Raw genomic sequence first — 18,994 nt, forward strand, 5'->3', positions numbered from 1 at the left:
GAGGAGACATCAGAAGGGGGCACCTGAACAATGCTCAAGGGACTAGGTGGTCGTACCCAGGTCAAGATGTCCAGTAAACATTGCTTCCAGTGGATTATACCAAGAATATCAGACAAATCAAATGCTTAGGGGCAGGATGAATGACAAAATCTACTGACATTTCATAGCATTTAATCATTTAATAATCTGATTTATTTTGTGTGTAGGCTAGTCAATTAGTGTTGATTAGGCAATGTAGCAGAGAGTCAGCTCAGTGCCCAGTGTTCTAGTCTTGTGTTTCCAATTCCACCACCTGTCCCCTTTGCTGCTTCCCTGGGCCTCACTGATGGCGTTGGCAGTGATTCTAGAGCTCATATCTCTTATGTCCAGAAGAGAGGATGGCTACTGGTTTTGAGACTCTGCAGCATCTTCAACCCTCACTTCCTGCCTCTCATTCCATGGGACGGTGAGGGGCTGGGCCAGGCTGCTGTGCTGCACGTGGCAGAAGTAGGGGCCTGAGTCCCGAGAGGGGATCTTCACTGACACCCAGGACTGGTAAGTACCATTTTCACTGAGAGCAACGTCTCCCCATAACTCATTCTCCACTACATTGCTGGCCCGAGTCCAGTACAGACTGATTGGCTGTGGGTAGAAGTTGTAGGCCAGGCACCTGAGGGTCCTCTTGTTTCTTGGGCCCACGTAGCTGGTGATTGACACGGAGGGAGGATCTGTGGAGGAATAGAGTGTGGAGGTTGAGGGTCTGAAGGACTCTGTCCCTGCTCATGTCTCCCCCACCCCTGGAGTCAAGAATGAGCAGAGCTCTCAGCTCTCTATCTGAGGAAAAGTTTACAAAAATCAAGGAAGGTGAGGCTTTCCAGGAGCCTTTCCTGTTAGATCTGGGAATGTTCGAGGGTACTTTCTTGCTGTCCAGTACAACCTGCCCTAACCCCACCCCTAACCCCACCCCTTCCGTGTACTGACTTCTGATGGCAAGAAATTGTGAATGCCCATTTTTCTGTTTGTTGTTGTTGTTTTCCCTCAAACCTCCCATGGGATTTGTGGCTCCTGCCTCTCCTAGTTTGAGCCTTACTTGTCTTCATCTTTTCTAGGCAGATGTTTTACACACCAGTCTTTTCCCCACAGACAATCCAGGAGGCATCTCACAGAGAGAAATGAACATAGGATTTGTCTGAGATGTTCCCCTGAGCTCCCAGCCTGGGATCACCTTGACGTTCTTAGCTCAGTGTCAGGGAATAGAACATAGGGAGCAATGGGTACCTTGCCGGTCCAGGTAATTCTTGCTGTATTGCAAGTACTTCTGTAGAATCTGGGGGCACTCATCTTCCAGGTAGTTCTTTGCCGCTTGCACAGAGCCTTCTGTCTCCCACTTCACCTTAGTGTTCAGAGCTGCCTTTTGCAGGGGGATCCAGGCTGGAATTTCTGTGTTGAACTTGATGTAGTCCCGTCTGTCATAAGCATACCTCCAGAATGCCTCACAGTATGTATTATTCCGGAGCTCACAACCGAACCTCCCCTGAAAGGTGTGATTCCCTGCATCAACGCACCCCCCAGAAATCAGTCAGCCTGGCATCAACTCCATCGTAATAACTCTTACTCCTCCCAATAATAAGAAGGGTTTTGAAATCTAAGCAAATGGGTTATTGGCCAGACATAGAGGAGACAGAGAGGGAAACCTGGTTTGGTTTGGTGTTTTAGGCCAGTCTGAGATGAGATACATTCTTCCTACCTAGGGAATTTCAAGGAACTACAGACTGTAGACAGATCTATCCCCATGCAGCATCTCTTAATGAACTTTTCCAGTAAACTGTTAGTTCTTAGCAACTAGACACAAGTTGCCCATTGAAATAGAAATTATTTGTAGCTTAAAATAGATTGTGAGATCTCTTTTTTTTTCTATTTCTATGTGGAGTTGATGTCTCCAGTCGAGTCAACATAATTTGATCAATTCTTCCCTTTTTCCTTGTGTTCAATACCTTCAAAAAACCTCTAATACCTACCTCTCTTCCTAATTAGCAAAAACTCTAGGAAATTGGCTTTTGTAGAAAAGGGAGGACAAGCCTCTTTATTTCATTTGAGCAACTATTATTGGCTGTCTTAGTGATGGAAGCTCCAGGGAAGATCAAGACAGGCTATATAGAGCCCACATGAAATTTACCTAGATAAGTTTCATGGCATCTCTTAGAGGCAGGACTCAATGCTCCAATTTTTACAGATTCAGACCAGATAATTAAGAACATGTTCACTGTCAAAGAGCTAGTGACTGGCAGAGCCACCACGTGAACCCTGGTCAGAATGACCCCCAAGTTAGCTCACTCCCCACCCAATATCCTTTACAAGGATGAGTCTAACAACTTCTGAAATGGAATCTGCCTCAGATGGGTGGGGATGTGGAGCTGAATGATCAGATGTGCCTGGATAAGGGCTGATTCTAACTTCACTTCCTGTGAGAGCTGAGGCGTGAGTGAGGATGGGGAAAGTGATGGGGAAGGAGAGAGCAGGTGTGTTGTTGGGGAGTAGGCTGCAGAAATGTCTGTATATTTCTACTTGAGCTTCCACTCCTCTTTTAGATAAGAAGTATTTCCATTCTCCAGTTCCCTTTCCACTCGCAATTGCAGGGCTGCCTCTTGGACCCTCCACCCCAGCAGACCACAGTCCACTGACCTCTGTCCTTTTTATAGTCCATGATGTCTTTCAGATTCTTCAGGAAGAAGTCCCCCCTTGCCTTCTGAAGTTTACTCTCCTTCTCCCAGTCCTCCATTCCTTCCACCTGTTTCCATGGGCCTAGGGGCTCAGCCTTTCCACTTTCACTATCATAGTGGAAGAAGGGCTGGTCATTGAGGAAGCCAGTGGCCTGAAAGCCGGGGAGGCCCTTAGCAGGCCTAGACACTCCTGTGTAGAGGTAGCTCAGAGAGTAAGGCCCTGCAAAAAAGGATATTAAGGTATGAGTTATATGCAAGAGAGTCCCAACGTGGGGCAGCAGAGGACCAGGAAAAGTGAACTGGTCACTGGACCTTGATCCACTTGCTGTCATCCTGACACTGTTGGAACTTCACTCGAGAGAATGGGCTCTACTTCTATTCTGGGGATGATATTTCAGAGTCCATTTTGTGTCTTCGCTACATAGTTTCTTCTCTTGGCACATCGAAGACCTTATTTCTTAGCCCCCTTGTAGGTATATTGGAACAATATGGTCGAGTTCGTCAAAAGGGAGTGTGAGTGGAAGTGATGTCTTTCTTTTGGTCAGAGGCCTTGTTAGCTGGTTTGACCCACCTCTGTCTCTCTTCTATCTTGGCAATGACTGTTGAGGACACAGGATGAAACAGAAGAGTCCCAAGATGCAAATAGCCAGGATCCTTGTCACCCCTTAGAGGATGGGAAAGTTGCCTTGCTCATGTAAAGTATTCAAGTTTATGTGAGCAAGAAATAAATATTTGTTGGGTCAAGCCACTAAAATAGTATTTGTTACCGGGGCATAACCTAGTTGATCTTGACAAATGCATACAGTTAGAAAGTGTAGGAAGGAGAACTGAGTAGAAACCTCAGGAAATGACCCAGAATGAATCAGCACAGGGTAAGACCAGAATGGATTTTAGAATTCCCAGGGCTCTCCCTGCATTTAGGTGTGAGGCAGGGACTGGAAAAGGAAAGGACATTTTCATAATTAGTTCCATAATGTATTCAGCATATAACTCTCATGGGTGTTACTAACATTGGAGGTCAAATGGCAGATTCTTAGTTTCAGTACTGAAGTTGCTAATTAGTTTCTAAGTGTGATTACCATTTTGCTCAGTAGATATCGAGTAAAGCAGAATACCCGCCATAATGTGGGTTTGCTTCATCGAATCAGTTGAAGGCCAGAAGAGAAAAGACCGAAGTCCCCAAAAGAAGAAGAAATTCCTCCTCTAGATTGCCTTGGACCCCAGACTGCAGCATCATCTCTTCTCTGAGTCTCCAATCTGCTGACCTACCCTGCAGATTTCAGACTTGTCAGCCCCCACAACTGTGTGAGCCACATCCTTAAAATAAACCCCTTTTTCTCTGCGTGTACAGACTATTATTCTATTTCTCTGGAAAACCATGACTAAATTAGATTTTGGTGTAGGATGTGATTAACATTCTAAACACAATCAATTGTTATAAAACACATATTTGGACAGTGTGAAAATGTAACGAATTCTAAGCTTGCACAGTTTAGCTTACATTTCTTCATTTTGAAGTTCTGTGTGCCAAAAAACAGCCTCATACTTTGTCTTAAAATTGACTCTGGCTCTTCCCAACCTCTGGCCAGCTTCTCTCCTAGTCACTAGGCTTGCAGGCTCCCTGTCATAGTGTCTAACTGTGGAGTGGGAAAAAGATATTTTTCCAGCACCACCCTTCCAATTAACCTGCCTTCACATTTGCTCTTTGTGGTTCTGTTTCTCTCCCTGAGAGTCAGACCGGTACATTCAGCCATGGGAAGGAGGGAAGGAACAAGAATTTCTTCCTGTGTGGCTCCTTCTCTGTCCTGGCTGTATGATCACTGGAAGGTCATTTTGCCTCTCCGGGTCTTGATTTTGTTCATCTGACAACTAAGAATTTTAGAGAGTGATTCTTAAGGTCTTATTTAGCATGAGTCCAGAGGCTCCTTGAATGCTCCTAGAAGTGAGCGAGCTGACTTAGGTGACAGCTTCAGACACCCGTTCCCAGAGCACACTTGCGATTCCCAGCTGCAATAGGGTCTGTTTTCTCAGCCCATCTATTGCATTCATTACCACCCCTTCATTCTTCTTCGTACACAGCCCTTGCTTCCCCACTCACCATCTTGGGTCTCCTGGGAGACTGCAGGACTCAGAAGGAGCAGCAGAGAAAACAGGACAGGGACCATTGTGCTCGTTGTGCCTGGGAGGAAGGTACTGGACTTTCCCAGGTCCTGGAGCTGATCTCGTGGAGAGAGAGCCATTTATACTTTAGGGAATGGCTAGACTTTGAGCCCTGCCCAGATGAGGTGAATGTACAGGCCAGCGAGAGTGCCAGAATGGTATCCTCTCCTGACTGTGAAAGAACAGGATATAGAAACCAGGCGGATGTTGTGGCCAATGAGTCTACATATGGTCAGCCAATTTAGAGCTGAAAGAGCTGTCTGTGATTGGGTCTTTGTCATGGGTTCATGTTGTGGTATTTGTTGCTTCTGTTGGCAGGAAATGTATTTACAGTACTGCTTTCACAGTGTAATTTGGACTGTCCTTCTCCTAACGACCTCTGAGTCTCTCCATTGATTCTGAGAGCTAATTGGTAAATAAATGTATTTTCTGCTTAAAGTCAGAAAATGATTGTGTTTCAGCAACTAATGATATGACTGCTAAGAATATTGGGGTAATTATTGGGGCAATGTTGTTTTCAGGCAACAGTTGCTTAGGGAAATGGAAGGAACCATAGGTGGTTATGGGGCCAGATTGAGGCCGAAGATAATGAAGATATGGATATCTTGAGGAGGTTCTTACAGGACTTGATATGCAGTGGAAAGTCAAACAGATAATTGAATTATCTCCTGTTATCGACTAAAACATAATGTTAATTGAAGGCAAAATTTTAGTTCCCCAGAGGATGCTACCATAGGACATTGTGAAGAAGCTGCAACTTCAAGGACTAAATCTGGAATGGTGGAGACCATAAATGCTGGAAAAATGAAAGAAAAGTATAATAAACTCAGAAGCAGAAATTATGGACCCAAAGCATAGTCTGAAAAGCAAGGAATTTCTATGATACAGAAGAATTCTTTTGTCTTTTCTAGAGGCAAGGATGAAAGATGAAAATTTAATAAGGCCTAATGATTAAAACCTAAGAACAAAAAATGAGGTTTCCTATTTTAATTGCAAAACCTAGTAAATTTGAAAACCAAATGTGATCAAGAGACTCCTACCTATCTTGTACGATTGGTGCTGAGATGGGTGCCAATAAGAGCTTCACCAGAGAAGGAAGTCTAGTGTGGAATGGCATCAGGAAAGGCTTCATGAAGATGTGGTGCTTGAGCAGGCCATCAAACAGGGTAGAATTTCTGTTGGCCCCTTGGAGGCAATTTCATAAGAACAGGGATGGTGAGTGTTATTGTCCACTTCTGTGTCTCTAGTGCTTGGCCCGGTGCCTGACAGAGAGAAGACAATCAATAAACACTTACAAAAGAAGATCAATGGATGAACGAGCAAAGATAGAAAGAGATGGCACCAGACCTATCTGAGGGTCATTGAGGTCAGTTTGGTGGAACGGAGTTCAGGAAGAAGATTGAGGGAGTAGGGCAAGTGGGGTGATATATTCAAAGGGGAAGTTGGAGTCAGATTCTGGAGGGCCCCCATCCAATGAGCTTCCAGTGCTTCCAATGAATGAGCACATCCCACTACTGCGTCTTTTCCCTCACAGCCTGTGTTCTCTGCGCACCACATCCCTCTAGGTCAGCAGTTCTTAGTCTTTGGTGCCATCTACTCTCTTGCCAAGACAAGTTTTATTTTTCTTAACTTTGAGAAATTATTTGTTTATTGTTTCCTTTCATGATAATTTTTAATGCATTACATAAAACACATAGAACAAAGAGGAAGCCAGTTACATGGAAATGAAGGTCTTTCCATGCACCCTTGGGAGCCGGTGGGCTTTTTATAGAGGGGTTCCCCAGATGCAGAGCAACATGCTATTTTAAAGTGACTGAGGACTTGTTAAGGAGGAGATAATTTGTGGCAATGAGGCTCTCTTGGAGTGGGACATCCTGAAAGTGCACTTGAAGTTGGTCCAGTCCTGTAGGGGAATCTGCTGGTGATCTGTGGTCGGTGGGCTAGAAGTGACCTTGGAAGGACCCACATTTAGTTCTCTGGACCCCTATGTCCTTCCTGGTGTGACCAGTCAATGCTTGTGGCCAGGCCCCAAATTCAGGTCACTTCCATATTAGGACTTTGTGACCCTCCCCTCTCAGCTGCCTCATACCCTCCTGGTCTGCAGCAATCTTTCTGTCTCTTCTTGGCAAGCTATCATAGCCTTTCACAACTCCTCTGAAACTTGAATCTTTCCAGGAAGTTTCTCTGGATTTGTGAAAGGCTCTGTGCCCTCTCCTTCTTCCCCACACCCGGCCAGGACTCAGGTCTTCTGAGGTGTCCTTTCCTTGTCCATTTGGGCCCCATCACTCCTGTCACAGGTGGACTAGAATCTCACATTTCAATCTTCCTTGGCCCTGACCTGTTCATGTGGACTTTGGGTTTCCTCATTAATCTAATATTTTTCTTCTGTCACTTATTTTACATTTTTTTCCAATGTGTCATAAACTTTAAATTAGCTATCATGCATGGTTCCTTCTTGACTAGTTGGATTTTGTTCCCTGCAGCCCTCTTGATGTTCAGACAGGACATTATTTCTGCGCAGAAGAAGGAAATGTGGATTTTTACATAGACTATAGAAAGTACCTCAGTATCAGTATCTTGATTTTTAAATTGGATCAAAGTCTCAAAACAACAACAACAACAACAAACAACAACAACCAATCCTACAAACCTGCAATTTAGGTTTTCAAGAAAGATAAAAGTGTTGGCTCAGAATTCTGATGGCTGGTAATGATTTTTATAGGAAGCTGAGCTTAGAAGGGAGGCTGGAGTAACATGGAATGGGAAGCTTAAGATGGAACATGAAGGAGGGTATTATCACGCAGGAGGAAAAACTATCATAGGCTGTTAAGGCTTAATAAACTGTCCATTGTGAGATTGCTGCTCTGTTTTGGGCTTAAATCTGTGCACAATTCTGAGTGACTCAATTAAAAAAAATACACTGAAGGGAAGAAATGACGTAGATGACAGAGGCTCTGTTAATCCCTCTGGTGACCAAATCAAAGTTGTGATGGAGACAAAGAGCAAACAACAAGGAAAAATCACCTGAGATCTAGATGAACAAGCCACACAACTAGGGAGAAATCTAAGAAATCATCACTCCTCAATGGCAGAAGGTAGGACGGGGTAAGGACGCGAAGCTGTCTGGTCCCAAGTGGCTGGGTGGGACGGAGGCTATGGCAGCGGTAGCTGGCAGCTGCAGACGCCTCTTAAAGGGGCCGTGCCTGCAAGTGGACTTTCCCTGGGATGGACCTGCTTGCTCTGAGCATCAGTGTCGGTTCCGCTGTGCACAGGAAACACCAGGGACTTACAGGGAGACACTGAGTTGTTGGAGTAAAGGCCAAGGCGAGACTCACTCTGCACAGAAGTGTTGGCAGTATCCATTGTTCCTCTGTTGAGCCCTCCCCACTCCCAGTGTGCAGACTCAGCGCCGCCATAGTAGAGAAGTCATCAAACTGGATAACAGAGGTTACTCCACCCAGAGGATTCCCTGAAACTCCACCTCCCCTGACTCATGGCCCCACCCAAGACACATCCAGGTATGTCCTCAGCGAGTCAGGTGCTCCTTGCTGAGTAGCACCTAGACTCACACTGGAGGCAGCTGGCTTTGATTTCTAGTGTGGCCTTTTGAGGGAACTATAAACATAGCATCTGTGGATTGCTTGCTGAATCTTAACAGGTGGCCCTGAAGGGGCAGAGGCTTGGGCTAAATTTGGCCTACAGCTGAACCCCTCTCAGGACTATGCCACTGGACACCTACTATACAAATCCACACTAATAAGACTGGGAAACTTAGGAGCTTTGCTTAGTACATAGAAACAGATATGGAAAAGCAGCCAAATGAGAAGACAAAGAAGCAGAAACCATATGAGAGAACAGAATAGAGATCCAGAAATAATGGAATCAAACAATCTAACAGATGTAGAGTTTAAAACACTGGTTATAAAGATGTTCAATGAACTTATGGGAGGTGTAGATAAATTCAATGAGAACTTCAACAAAGAGATAAATACATAAAAATGAAAACTGAAATTATAAAAGGGAACCAGTCAGAAATCAAGAACATATCATCTGAGATGAGAAGTATATTAAATGGAATAAACAAAAGAATAAATAAAATGAATAAAGAAGAGGATCAAATGACCTATATAGAGGATGGGAAAGCCAACGACACTCAATCAGAATGGCAAGGAAAAAAGAGCCAAGACTATAATAATTTAAGGAGCCTATTGGACACTATTAAAGGTAAAAATATTTGTCTCATCAGCATACAGGAAGGAAAACAAGCTGTTGAACAGCTATTTGAGGAAATAATGATGGAAAACTTTCCTAACTTGGTGAAGGAAATAGACATACAACCCCAGGACACTCAGAGAATTCCCCAAACCAGGAATCCAAAGAGGCCCACACCAAGACACATCATAATTGAAATACCAAAGTTTAAATACAAAGAGAGAATTTTGAAAGCAGCAATAGAAAAGCAGTTAGTTACCTACAAGGGAGCACCCATAAGACTGGCAGCTGATTTCTCAAAAGAAACTATGCAGGACAGAAGGGCTCGGCATAAAATATTTGATGTGATGAAGATCCAGGATCTACAACGAATACTTTATCCAGCAAGGCTATCATTTAGAGTTGAAGGGCAGATAAAGAGCTTCCCAGACAAAAATAAGCTAAAGGAATTTATCACCACCAAGCCAGTATTACAGGAAATGTTGGAGGGACTTCTTTAAGAAGAAAAAACATGTATCAAAACAAGGAATAAAGAATCATAACAACTACATTCCTATCAATAAGTACTTCAAATGGAAAAGAATTAAGTGCTCCAACTAAAAGATAGAGTGGCTGAATGGATAAGAAAACAAGACCCCTACGTACTGCCCACAAGAGACTCATTTCAGATTAAAAGACACACACAGACTAAAAGGAAGGGAATGGAAAAAGATATTGCCTTGATGGACCTAGAAGGTATTTAAGTCAGACAGAGAAAGATAAACACTATATGATTTCACTTATGTGCGGAATCTAAGTAGCAAAAAGAACAAACTAATAAAAAACAGACTCATTAATATAGCGAACAATTTGGTGAGGAACAGGGGTGGAGTTGCAGGCTGGGAGAATGAAGCGAAGGGTTAAAGAAGTACAAATTAGTAGTTGATGAATGGTCACAGGGATGGGGAGCACGGCACAGGGAATGCAGTTAGTATTAATGTGTTGGCTAGGTGGAGGGCCAGGGGAGAAAGAGAGCAACTGTGGGGGGTGGGGGTGGGTTGTTTTATGAACTATATAGATGTCTAACCAATGTACTATATACTTGAAACTAATTAAGATAAATAAATTAATTAAAATATTAAACTGCAAAACAACCTCCACTGAAATTTAGGCAAGTTCACGCTTCTTGCTTTCCTGAGAGTGTGTCCTGGAGAGATGAAGCCCATCAAATAAGCTATGTTGTGAGTGGCCCCAAAGCCAACATAATGTGGGAGACATGGAGTAGCTGGAGTGGAGGACAGTGTCTCGCAGGGGACAAGGGACTGCTGGGGAAACTGAGGATTGTATTAAAGAGGTTGCAGAGTTCTATGACCTTAGGACCAGAGGAGACATCAGTAGTGGGCACCTGAACAATGCTCAAGGGACCAGGTGGTCATACCATGCTACAGTGGGGACCTCAGGTCAAGATGTCCAGTAGACATTGCTTCCAGTAGATTATACCAAGAATATCAGACAAATCAAATGCTTAGGGGCAGGATGAATGACAAAATCTACTGACATTTCATAGCATTTAATCATTTAATAATCTGATTTATTTTGTGTGTAGGCTAGTCAATTAGTGTTGATTAGGCAATGTAGCAGTGAGTCAACTCAGTGCCCAGTGTTCTAGTCTTATGTTTCCAATTCCACCACTTGTCCCCTTTGCTGTTTTCCTGGGCCTCGCTGATAGCGTTGGCAGTGATTCTGGAGCTCTTGTCCAGAAGAAAGGATGGCTATTGGTCTTGAGACTCTGAAGCGTCTTCAGCCCTCACTTCTTGTCTCTCATTCCATGGGACGGTGAGGGGCTGGGCCAGGCTGCTGTGCTGCACGTGGCAGAAGTAGGGGCCTGTGTCCCGAGAGGGGATCTTCACTGACACCCAGGACTGGTAAGTACCATTTTCACTGAGAGCAACGTCTCCCCATAACTCATTCTCCACCACATTGCTGGCCCGAGTCCAGTACAGACTGATTGGCTGTGGGTAGAAATTGTAGGCCAGGCACCTGAGGGTCCTCTTGTTTCTTGGGCCCACGTAGCTGGTGATTGACACAGAGGGAGGATCTGTGGAGGAATAGAGTGTGGAGGTTGAGGGTCTGAAGGACTCTGTCCCTGCTCATGTCTCCCCCACCCCTGGAGTCAAGAATGAGCAGAGCTCTCAGCTCTCTATCTGAGGAAAAGTTTACAAAAATCAAGGAAGGTGAGGCTTTCCAGGAGCCTTTCCTGTTAGATCTGAGAATGTTCGAGGTTACTCTCTTACTTTCTGGTGCTCCCCCATCCTTAACCCCATATGTTGACTTCTGATGGCAAGTAACTGTGAAAGCTGCATACATTTTTCTATTATTTCCTCAAACTTTCAGTGGACTTTGTGGCTTCTGCCTCTCCCAGTCTCAGCCCCACCCCTTAGTTCTGCCTGCAGTTCTGCTCTTCAGATCCTTACCTGCTTCCCTTTATTACTTCTTAAACCAAAGTCTCAGCTCATGACAATCTTGTTCACACTTACTCATCCTCACCCTTCCCAGGCAGACATTTTACATGCCTGTTTCTCCCCACAGCTAAGAAGGAAGCATATTGAAGAGAAATGACTACAGATTTTTCCTGAGATGTTCCCCTGTCTTCCCATCCTGGGACCACCTTGGTCTTTCTCAGCTCACCATGGTGGAACAGGACATAGGTAACAGTGGGTACCTTGTCGGTCCAGATAGATCCTGCTATACTGCAGGTACCTCCGCAGCATCTGGGGGCACTCTTCTTTGAGGGAGGCCTTTGCCCGCTGAACAGAGCCTTCTGTCTCCCACTTCACCTTGGTGTTCAGAGCTGCCTTTTGCAGGGGGATCCAGGCTGGAATTTCTGTGTTGAACTTGATGTAGTCCTGTCCATCGTACGCAACCGTCCAGAATGCCCCACAATATGTGTTATTCCGAAGCTTGCAACCGAACTTTTCCTGCATGGTGTGATTCCCTGCATCAACACAAACCCCCAGAAATCAGTTAGCCTGGCATCAACTCTGTCGTAATAACTTACTCCTCCACAGTTTGCAACCCAACGGTGAGAAAGGATTTTGAAATCTAAGCATAAAACCCCTTTATCTTGACAAATAGGTTATAAGAGACAGAGAGGGAAACTTGGTTTCCTTTGGTGTTTTAGGCTGGTCTGAGATGAGATACATTCTTCTTACCCAGGGGATTTCAGAGAGCTACAGTCTGTGGACAGATCTATCCCCATGCAGCCTCTCTTAATGAACTTAGTTTGAGTATACTGTGAGTTCTTAGCAACTAGACACAAGCACCAGAAGTGCATTGCCCATTGAAATAGAACTTATTCGTAGCTTAAAATTGTGCAATCTCTTTATTTTTCCAGTTCTATGTGGAATTGATGTCTCCAGTTGAGTCAACATAATTTGATCGATTCTTCTCTTTTTTTCTGTTGTTTGATATCATCAAACAAATCTCTAATGCCCACCTCCCTTCTCAGCCAGAAACAACTCTTAGATATCAACCTCCTTAGGAAAGGAAGACAGAACCACTTTATTTTGATTATAAAAGTAGGTGTTTACCCGATACTGATTAATGCTATGGCACAGGCTCTGATACCAAGCTATCTGAGCTCAAATCCCAGATCTGTCTCTATCACCATCTGGCTTGTTGCATGAACTTGAGCCAATAACCTGTTGTGCTTCATTTTTCTCATCTCTGAAATGAAAATAACAATAGCACTATGTAAGAGAGTTATTGTGGTCATTAAATGCATCAATACATGTGCCTAGTACATAGTGCTCAATAAATGTTAGCTCTTATTATTTTGTAATCCCCTGTGTTCATCTCTTTATCCTCTTTTACTCATGATAACTCACACTGACATTTCTATTTCTGCCAGTCGAACTTTGTTCTGCTGTCCTTCCCGGGCATCTGTGCCTCATCTTCCCCTATTTCTGAGCACAGCCAGGTTGTTTTCTTACCAGGGCTTCCCACTCCACATTCTTCAGATTTCTGCACAACTCTTGCCTCCTTTTGGAAACTTTCAGATTTCATGTAGCTTCTTGGGCATCTTTTTGTATTCAGAAACACACCTTTTGACACTCACCCTATAGTAATTTAAAATCACCAGTTTGCCATACCTGCAGTTGGCTGACTTGCGGGGTAGGCAGTGTGGATTAGGAGAAAGAATGCTGGGCTGAGAGACATGAGAACTAGTCTCTGCATTCTGCTCTGTACTGGCTCCTTACACCACAAGCACACAGATCTTTCCCTCCCTATTCTGCTCCTTGTGGACAGGAGTGTCTTGATGATTTTTATGAAACACCAACAGTATGTGATTTTGAATTCAACCCTTCCTAAGCTCCTAGTATGAGCTGTCGTTTGTGCTAGCTACTTTCAGTTATTAAGCATATTTCAATTGAGCAACTATTATTGGCTGTCCTAGGTGATGGGAGCTCTAGGGGAGATCAAATAGGCTACGTTAGAGCCCACATGGAATTTACCTAGATTAGTTTCATGGCATCTCTTGGAGGCAGGACTCAATGCTCCAATATTTACAGATTCGGACCAGATAATTAAGAACATGTTCACTGTCAAAGAGCTAGTGACTGGCAGAGCCACCACGTGAACCCTAGTCAGAATGACCTCCACGTTAGCTCACTCTCCACCTAATATCCTGTATGGGGATGAGTCTGACAACTTCTAAAACGGGATCCGTCTCAGATGGGTGGGGGTGTGGAGCTAAATGATTAGATGTGCCTGGATAAGGGCTGATTCTAACTCCACTTCCTGTGAAAGTTGAGGCCTGGAGTGAGGATGGGGGAAGCAATGGGGAGGAGGATAAGAAATGCCTGTGAATTTCTAAAAGTGCTTTTGGTCCCTCCTTCGGTATGAGGAGTATTTCCATCCTGCAGACCCCTTTCCGTTCACAATCGCAGTACTACCTCTTGGGCTGCCTCTTAAGACCCTCCACCCCAGCAGTCCACAGTCCACTGACCTCTGTCCTTTTTGTAGTCCATGATGTCTTTCAGATTCTTCAGAAAGAAGTCCCCCCTTGCCTTCTGACGTTTACTTACTTCCTCCCAGTCCTCCATTCCTTCCACTTGTCTCCATGGGCCCAGAGGCTCAGCCTTTCCGCTCTCAATATCATAGTGGAAGAAGGGCTGGTCATTGAGGAAGCCAGTGGCCTGAAAGCCGGGGAGGCCTTCAGCAAGCGTGGACACCCCGATGGAGTGGAAGGTCAGAGAGTAAGGCCCTGCAAAAGAGGAGAAAACTTTAAGAAATGGGGTACATGAAGGAGAGCGGCAACGTGGGGCAGCAGAGGACCAGGAAAAGTGAACTGGTCACTGGACCTTGATCCACTTGCTGTCATCCTGACACTGTTGGAACTTCACTCGAGAGAATGGGCTCTACTTCTATTCTGGGGATGATATTTCAGAGTCCATTTTGTGTCTTCGCTACATAGTTTCTTCTCTTGGCACATCGAAGACCTTATTTCTTAGCCCCCTTGTAGGTATATTGGAACAATATGGTCGAGTTCGTCAAAAGGGAGTGTGAGTGGAAGTGATGTCTTTCTTTTGGTCAGAGGCATTGTCTTGCTCATGTAAAGTATTCAAGTTTATGTGAGCAAGAAATAAATATTTGTTGGGTCAAGCCACTAAAATAGTATTTGTTACCGGGGCATAACCTAGTTGATCTTGACAAATGCATACAGTTAGAAAGTGTAGGAAGGAGAACTGAGTAGAAACCTCAGGAAATGACCCAGAATGAATCAGCACAGGGTAAGACCAGAATGGATTTTAGAATTCCCAGGGCTCTCCCTGCATTTAGGTGTGAGGCAGGGACTGGAAAAGGAAAGGACATTTTCATAATTAGTTCCATAATGTATTCAGCATATAACTCTCATGGGTGTTACTAACATTGGAGGTCAAATGGCAGATTCTTAGTTTCAGTACTGAAGTTGCTAATTAGTTTCTAAGTGTGATTACCATTTTGCTCAGTAGATATCGAGTAAAGCAGAATACCCGCCATAATGTGGGTTTGCTTCATCGAATCAGTTGAAGGCCAGAAGAGAAAAGACCGAAGTCCCCAAAAGAAGAAGAAATTCCTCCTCTAGATTGCCTTGGACCCCAGACTGCAGCATCATCTCTTCTCTGAGTCTCCAATCTGCTGACCTACCCTGCAGATTTCAGACTTGTCAGCCCCCACAACTGTGTGAGCCACATCCTTAAAATAAACCCCTTTTTCTCTGCGTGTACAGACTATTATTCTATTTCTCTGGAAAACCATGACTAAATTAGATTTTGGTGTAGGATGTGATTAACATTCTAAACACAATCAATTGTTATAAAACACATATTTGGACAGTGTGAAAATGTAACGAATTCTAAGCTTGCACAGTTTAGCTTACATTTCTTCATTTTGAAGTTCTGTGTGCCAAAAAACAGCCTCATACTTTGTCTTAAAATTGACTCTGGCTCTTCCCAACCTCTGGCCAGCTTCTCTCCTAGTCACTAGGCTTGCCGGCTCCCTGTCATAGTGTCTATCTGTGGAGTGGGAAAAAGATATTTTTCCAGCACCACCCTTCCAATTAACCTGCCTTCACATTTGCTCTTTGTGGTTCTGTTTCTCTCCCTGAGAGTCAGACCGGTACATTCAGCCATGGGAAGGAGGGAAGGAACAAGAATTTCTTCCTGTGTGGCTCCTTCTCTGTCCTGGCTGTATGATCACTGGAAGGTCATTTTGCCTCTCCGGGTCTTGATTTTGTTCATCTGACAACTAAGAATTTTAGAGAGTGATTCTTAAGGTCTTATTTAGCATGAGTCCAGAGGCTCCTTGAATGCTCCTAGAAGTGAGCGAGCTGACTTAGGTGACAGCTTCAGACACCCGTTCCCAGAGCACACTTGCGTTTCCCAGCTGCAATAGGGTCTGTTTTCTCAGCCCATCTATTGCATTCATTACCACCCCTTCATTCTTCTTCGTACACAGCCCTTGCTTCCCCACTCACCATCTTGGGTCTCCTGGGAGACTGCAGGACTCAGAAGGAGCAGCAGAGACAACAGTACAGGCACTATTGTGCTCATGTTTCCTGGCTGGAAGGTTCTTGACTTCCTCAGGTCCTAGCGCTTGGAGCAGAGTACTTGGGGAGAGAGCCAAGCATAGTTTGGGGAATGGCTAGGCTTTGAGCCCTGCCCAGATGAGGTGAATGCACAGGCCAATGAGAGTGCCAGGATGGGTTCCTCTCCTGACTCGGAGTAAACAGGACACACAGGCCAGGCTGGGCGGATATTTTCCTCACTGTGTCTACAGACTGTCTGCCTGTTCAGAGCTGGGACAGTTGATCTGGGATTGAGACTTTGTCTTGGGTCCATCCGGTGACATTGTTGCCACCGTTGGCAGCAGTATGTTATTACAGAGTTAGTTCCATGGTGTAATTATGTCTGTGCTTCTCCTGCCTATTTCTGAGTGTCAGTTTTTTAGTCATTCCATTGATTCTGAGAGCTAACTAGTAAATAAATGTATTTTTTGCTTTAAGTTAGAATAAGATTGTTTCAGCAGCTAATGATGTGACTGCTATCGAAATTGGGACAGGATTGTTTTCAGGCAACAATCATTCAGGTAAATGGAGGCAGGGGGACCATGTGTGGTTTGAGGCCAGATTGGAGCTGAAGGAAGTGAAAAAACTGATATCTTGGGGATGTTCTTGCATTCAGTGAAAGCAGTGGATAGTCAAACAGCTGACTGAGTCATCTCTTGAGGTTGACTAGAATGCTCAGTGAAGACTAAATATTAGGTGCCAAGTAGCTGCTGCCAAAAGACAGTGTGAGGGATTTGAGAAATTCAAGGCCAAATCTCTGATACCTGAGTCTATAAGTGCTGGAAAGCTTAAAGTAAAAGGGAAAACTCAACAGCAAAAATTATTAACTCAAAGCACAGTCTTAAAATTAGGCAACTTCTATGATAGTGCAGAAGAAATCTTTTGTCTTTTTTAGTTGTAAGGATGAAACATATGAAAACTTAATAATGCCTAATGATTAAAACCTAAGAACAAAAAAATGCAATTTCATAACTTAATTTCGAAAACCTAAAAAGTCTAATAGAGAAGAAAGCTTCACCAGTGAAGGAAGTCTAGTGTGGAATGGCATCAGGAAAGGCTTCATGAAGATGTGGTGCTTGAGCAGGCCATCAAACAGGGTAGAATTTCTGTTGGCCCCTTGGAGGCAATTTCATAAGAACAGGGATGGTGAGTGTTATTGTCCACTTCTGTGTCTCTAGTGCTTGGCCCGGTGCCTGACAGAGAGAAGACAATCAATAAACACTTACAAAAGAAGATCAATGGATGAACGAGCAAAGATAGAAAGAGATGGCACCAGACCTATCTGAGGGTCATTGAGGTCAGTTTGGTGGAACGGAGTTCAGGAAGAAGATTGAGGGAGTAGGGCAAGTGGGGTGATATATTCAAAGGGGAAGTTGGAGTCAGATTCTGGAGGGCCCCCATCCAATGAGCTTCCAGTGCTTCCAATGAATGAGCACATCCCACTACTGCGTCTTTTCCCTCACAGCCTGTGTTCTCTGCGCACCACATCCCTCTAGGTCAGCAGTTCTTAGTCTTTGGTGCCATCTACTCTCTTGCCAAGACAAGTTTTATTTTTCTTAACTTTGAGAAATTATTTGTTTATTGTTTCCTTTCATGATAATTTTTAATGCATTACATAAAACACATAGAACAAAGAGGAAGCCAGTTACATGGAAATGAAGGTCTTTCCATGCACCCTTGGGAGCCGGTGGGCTTTTTATAGAGGGGTTCCCCAGATGCAGAGCAACATGCTATTTTAAAGTGACTGAGGACTTGTTAAGGAGGAGATAATTTGTGGCAATGAGGCTCTCTTGGAGTGGGACATCCTGAAAGTGCACTTGAAGTTGGTCCAGTCCTGTAGGGGAATCTGCTGGTGATCTGTGGTCGGTGGGCTAGAAGTGACCTTGGAAGGACCCACATTTAGTTCTCTGGACCCCTATGTCCTTCCTGGTGTGACCAGTCAATGCTTGTGGCCAGGCCCCAAATTCAGGTCACTTCCATATTAGGACTTTGTGACCCTCCCCTCTCAGCTGCCTCATACCCTCCTGGTCTGCAGCAATCTTTCTGTCTCTTCTTGGCAAGCTATCATAGCCTTTCACAACTCCTCTGAAACTTGAATCTTTCCAGGAAGTTTCTCTGGATTTGTGAAAGGCTTTGTGCCCTCTCCTACCTCACACCTGGGTCCCCTGCCCTGCCTTTCCTGTCATAGGAGGTGGGCAATCACACCTTCCAATCTGCCTTAGCCTGGACTATTCATATGGACTTCTGGTTTCCTCTTTGATCTGAAAAATTTGTCCTGTTACATATTTGTCTTCATTTGCTCAAAGGAGTAGAATTTTTTGTTTGAAATGTCACTGGCTGGTTTATTTCTTTTTGAGTTATTAGGTTTTTCTTCCATTACTAAATTAAAAATACTAATGTGAGAGAGTAATAAAGGACCCTGTGCGTTATCCAGGCCACTTTCTTCCCTGGGAGCTCGGGACAAGAACAGAAATTGAACCTAGGACACTTTTTTGAATTTCAGGAGTGGGCTGACAATGTCCCTTTTTATCCCCATTTTTGTCCTGTACCTGGAGCTTTTGAGAGTACTTTTGTGGGTTAATTAGGATTCTGAGGACCACTTTTCCACACCTCTAAAGTCTCCTTTTTCTCTTCCACTGGGTCATCTACCCTCTTATATCCCCTCTCCTTGATGTTTCTTGGCCCTTCTCTTGCTCACTGCTGGTGAGTAGAACATAAGAAGGTGTAAACACTTAGTCTAGGTAGTAGGCAATCTCTTTGAGCATCTCAGGGCACTCCTCCTCCAGACAGGCCTCAGTCACTTCACTGATATGCTCTCTGCCTCCCACTTCTGATT

At 44.3% G+C, this 18,994-nt stretch overlaps 2 protein-coding genes across 2 annotated transcripts; both read right to left on the minus strand.

Annotated features, from left to right (window-relative positions):
* Positions 1-208: 208 nt before the first annotated feature.
* Positions 209-5,012, minus strand: LOC102893520 (zinc-alpha-2-glycoprotein). Its single transcript, XM_006918647.3, has 4 exons — positions 4,798-5,012; positions 2,662-2,919; positions 1,258-1,530; positions 209-707 (listed from the first exon to the last, which is right to left on the minus strand). The coding sequence occupies exons 1-4, from the start codon at positions 4,937-4,939 to the stop codon at positions 382-384; spliced, it is 999 nt and encodes a 332-aa protein (XP_006918709.2). The 5' UTR covers positions 4,940-5,012; the 3' UTR covers positions 209-381.
* A 5,810-nt stretch (positions 5,013-10,822) lies between these two features.
* Positions 10,823-16,144, minus strand: LOC102884259 (zinc-alpha-2-glycoprotein-like). Its single transcript, XM_006918675.1, has 4 exons — positions 16,069-16,144; positions 14,059-14,316; positions 11,773-12,045; positions 10,823-11,148 (listed from the first exon to the last, which is right to left on the minus strand). The coding sequence occupies exons 1-4, from the start codon at positions 16,142-16,144 to the stop codon at positions 10,823-10,825; spliced, it is 933 nt and encodes a 310-aa protein (XP_006918737.1).
* Between the last annotated feature and the right edge of the window lie 2,850 nt (positions 16,145-18,994).

Source organism: Pteropus alecto, unplaced genomic scaffold (assembly GCF_000325575.1).
Source record: "Pteropus alecto unplaced genomic scaffold, ASM32557v1 scaffold68, whole genome shotgun sequence".
In the NCBI taxonomy this organism is placed as follows: Eukaryota; Metazoa; Chordata; class Mammalia; order Chiroptera; family Pteropodidae; genus Pteropus; species Pteropus alecto.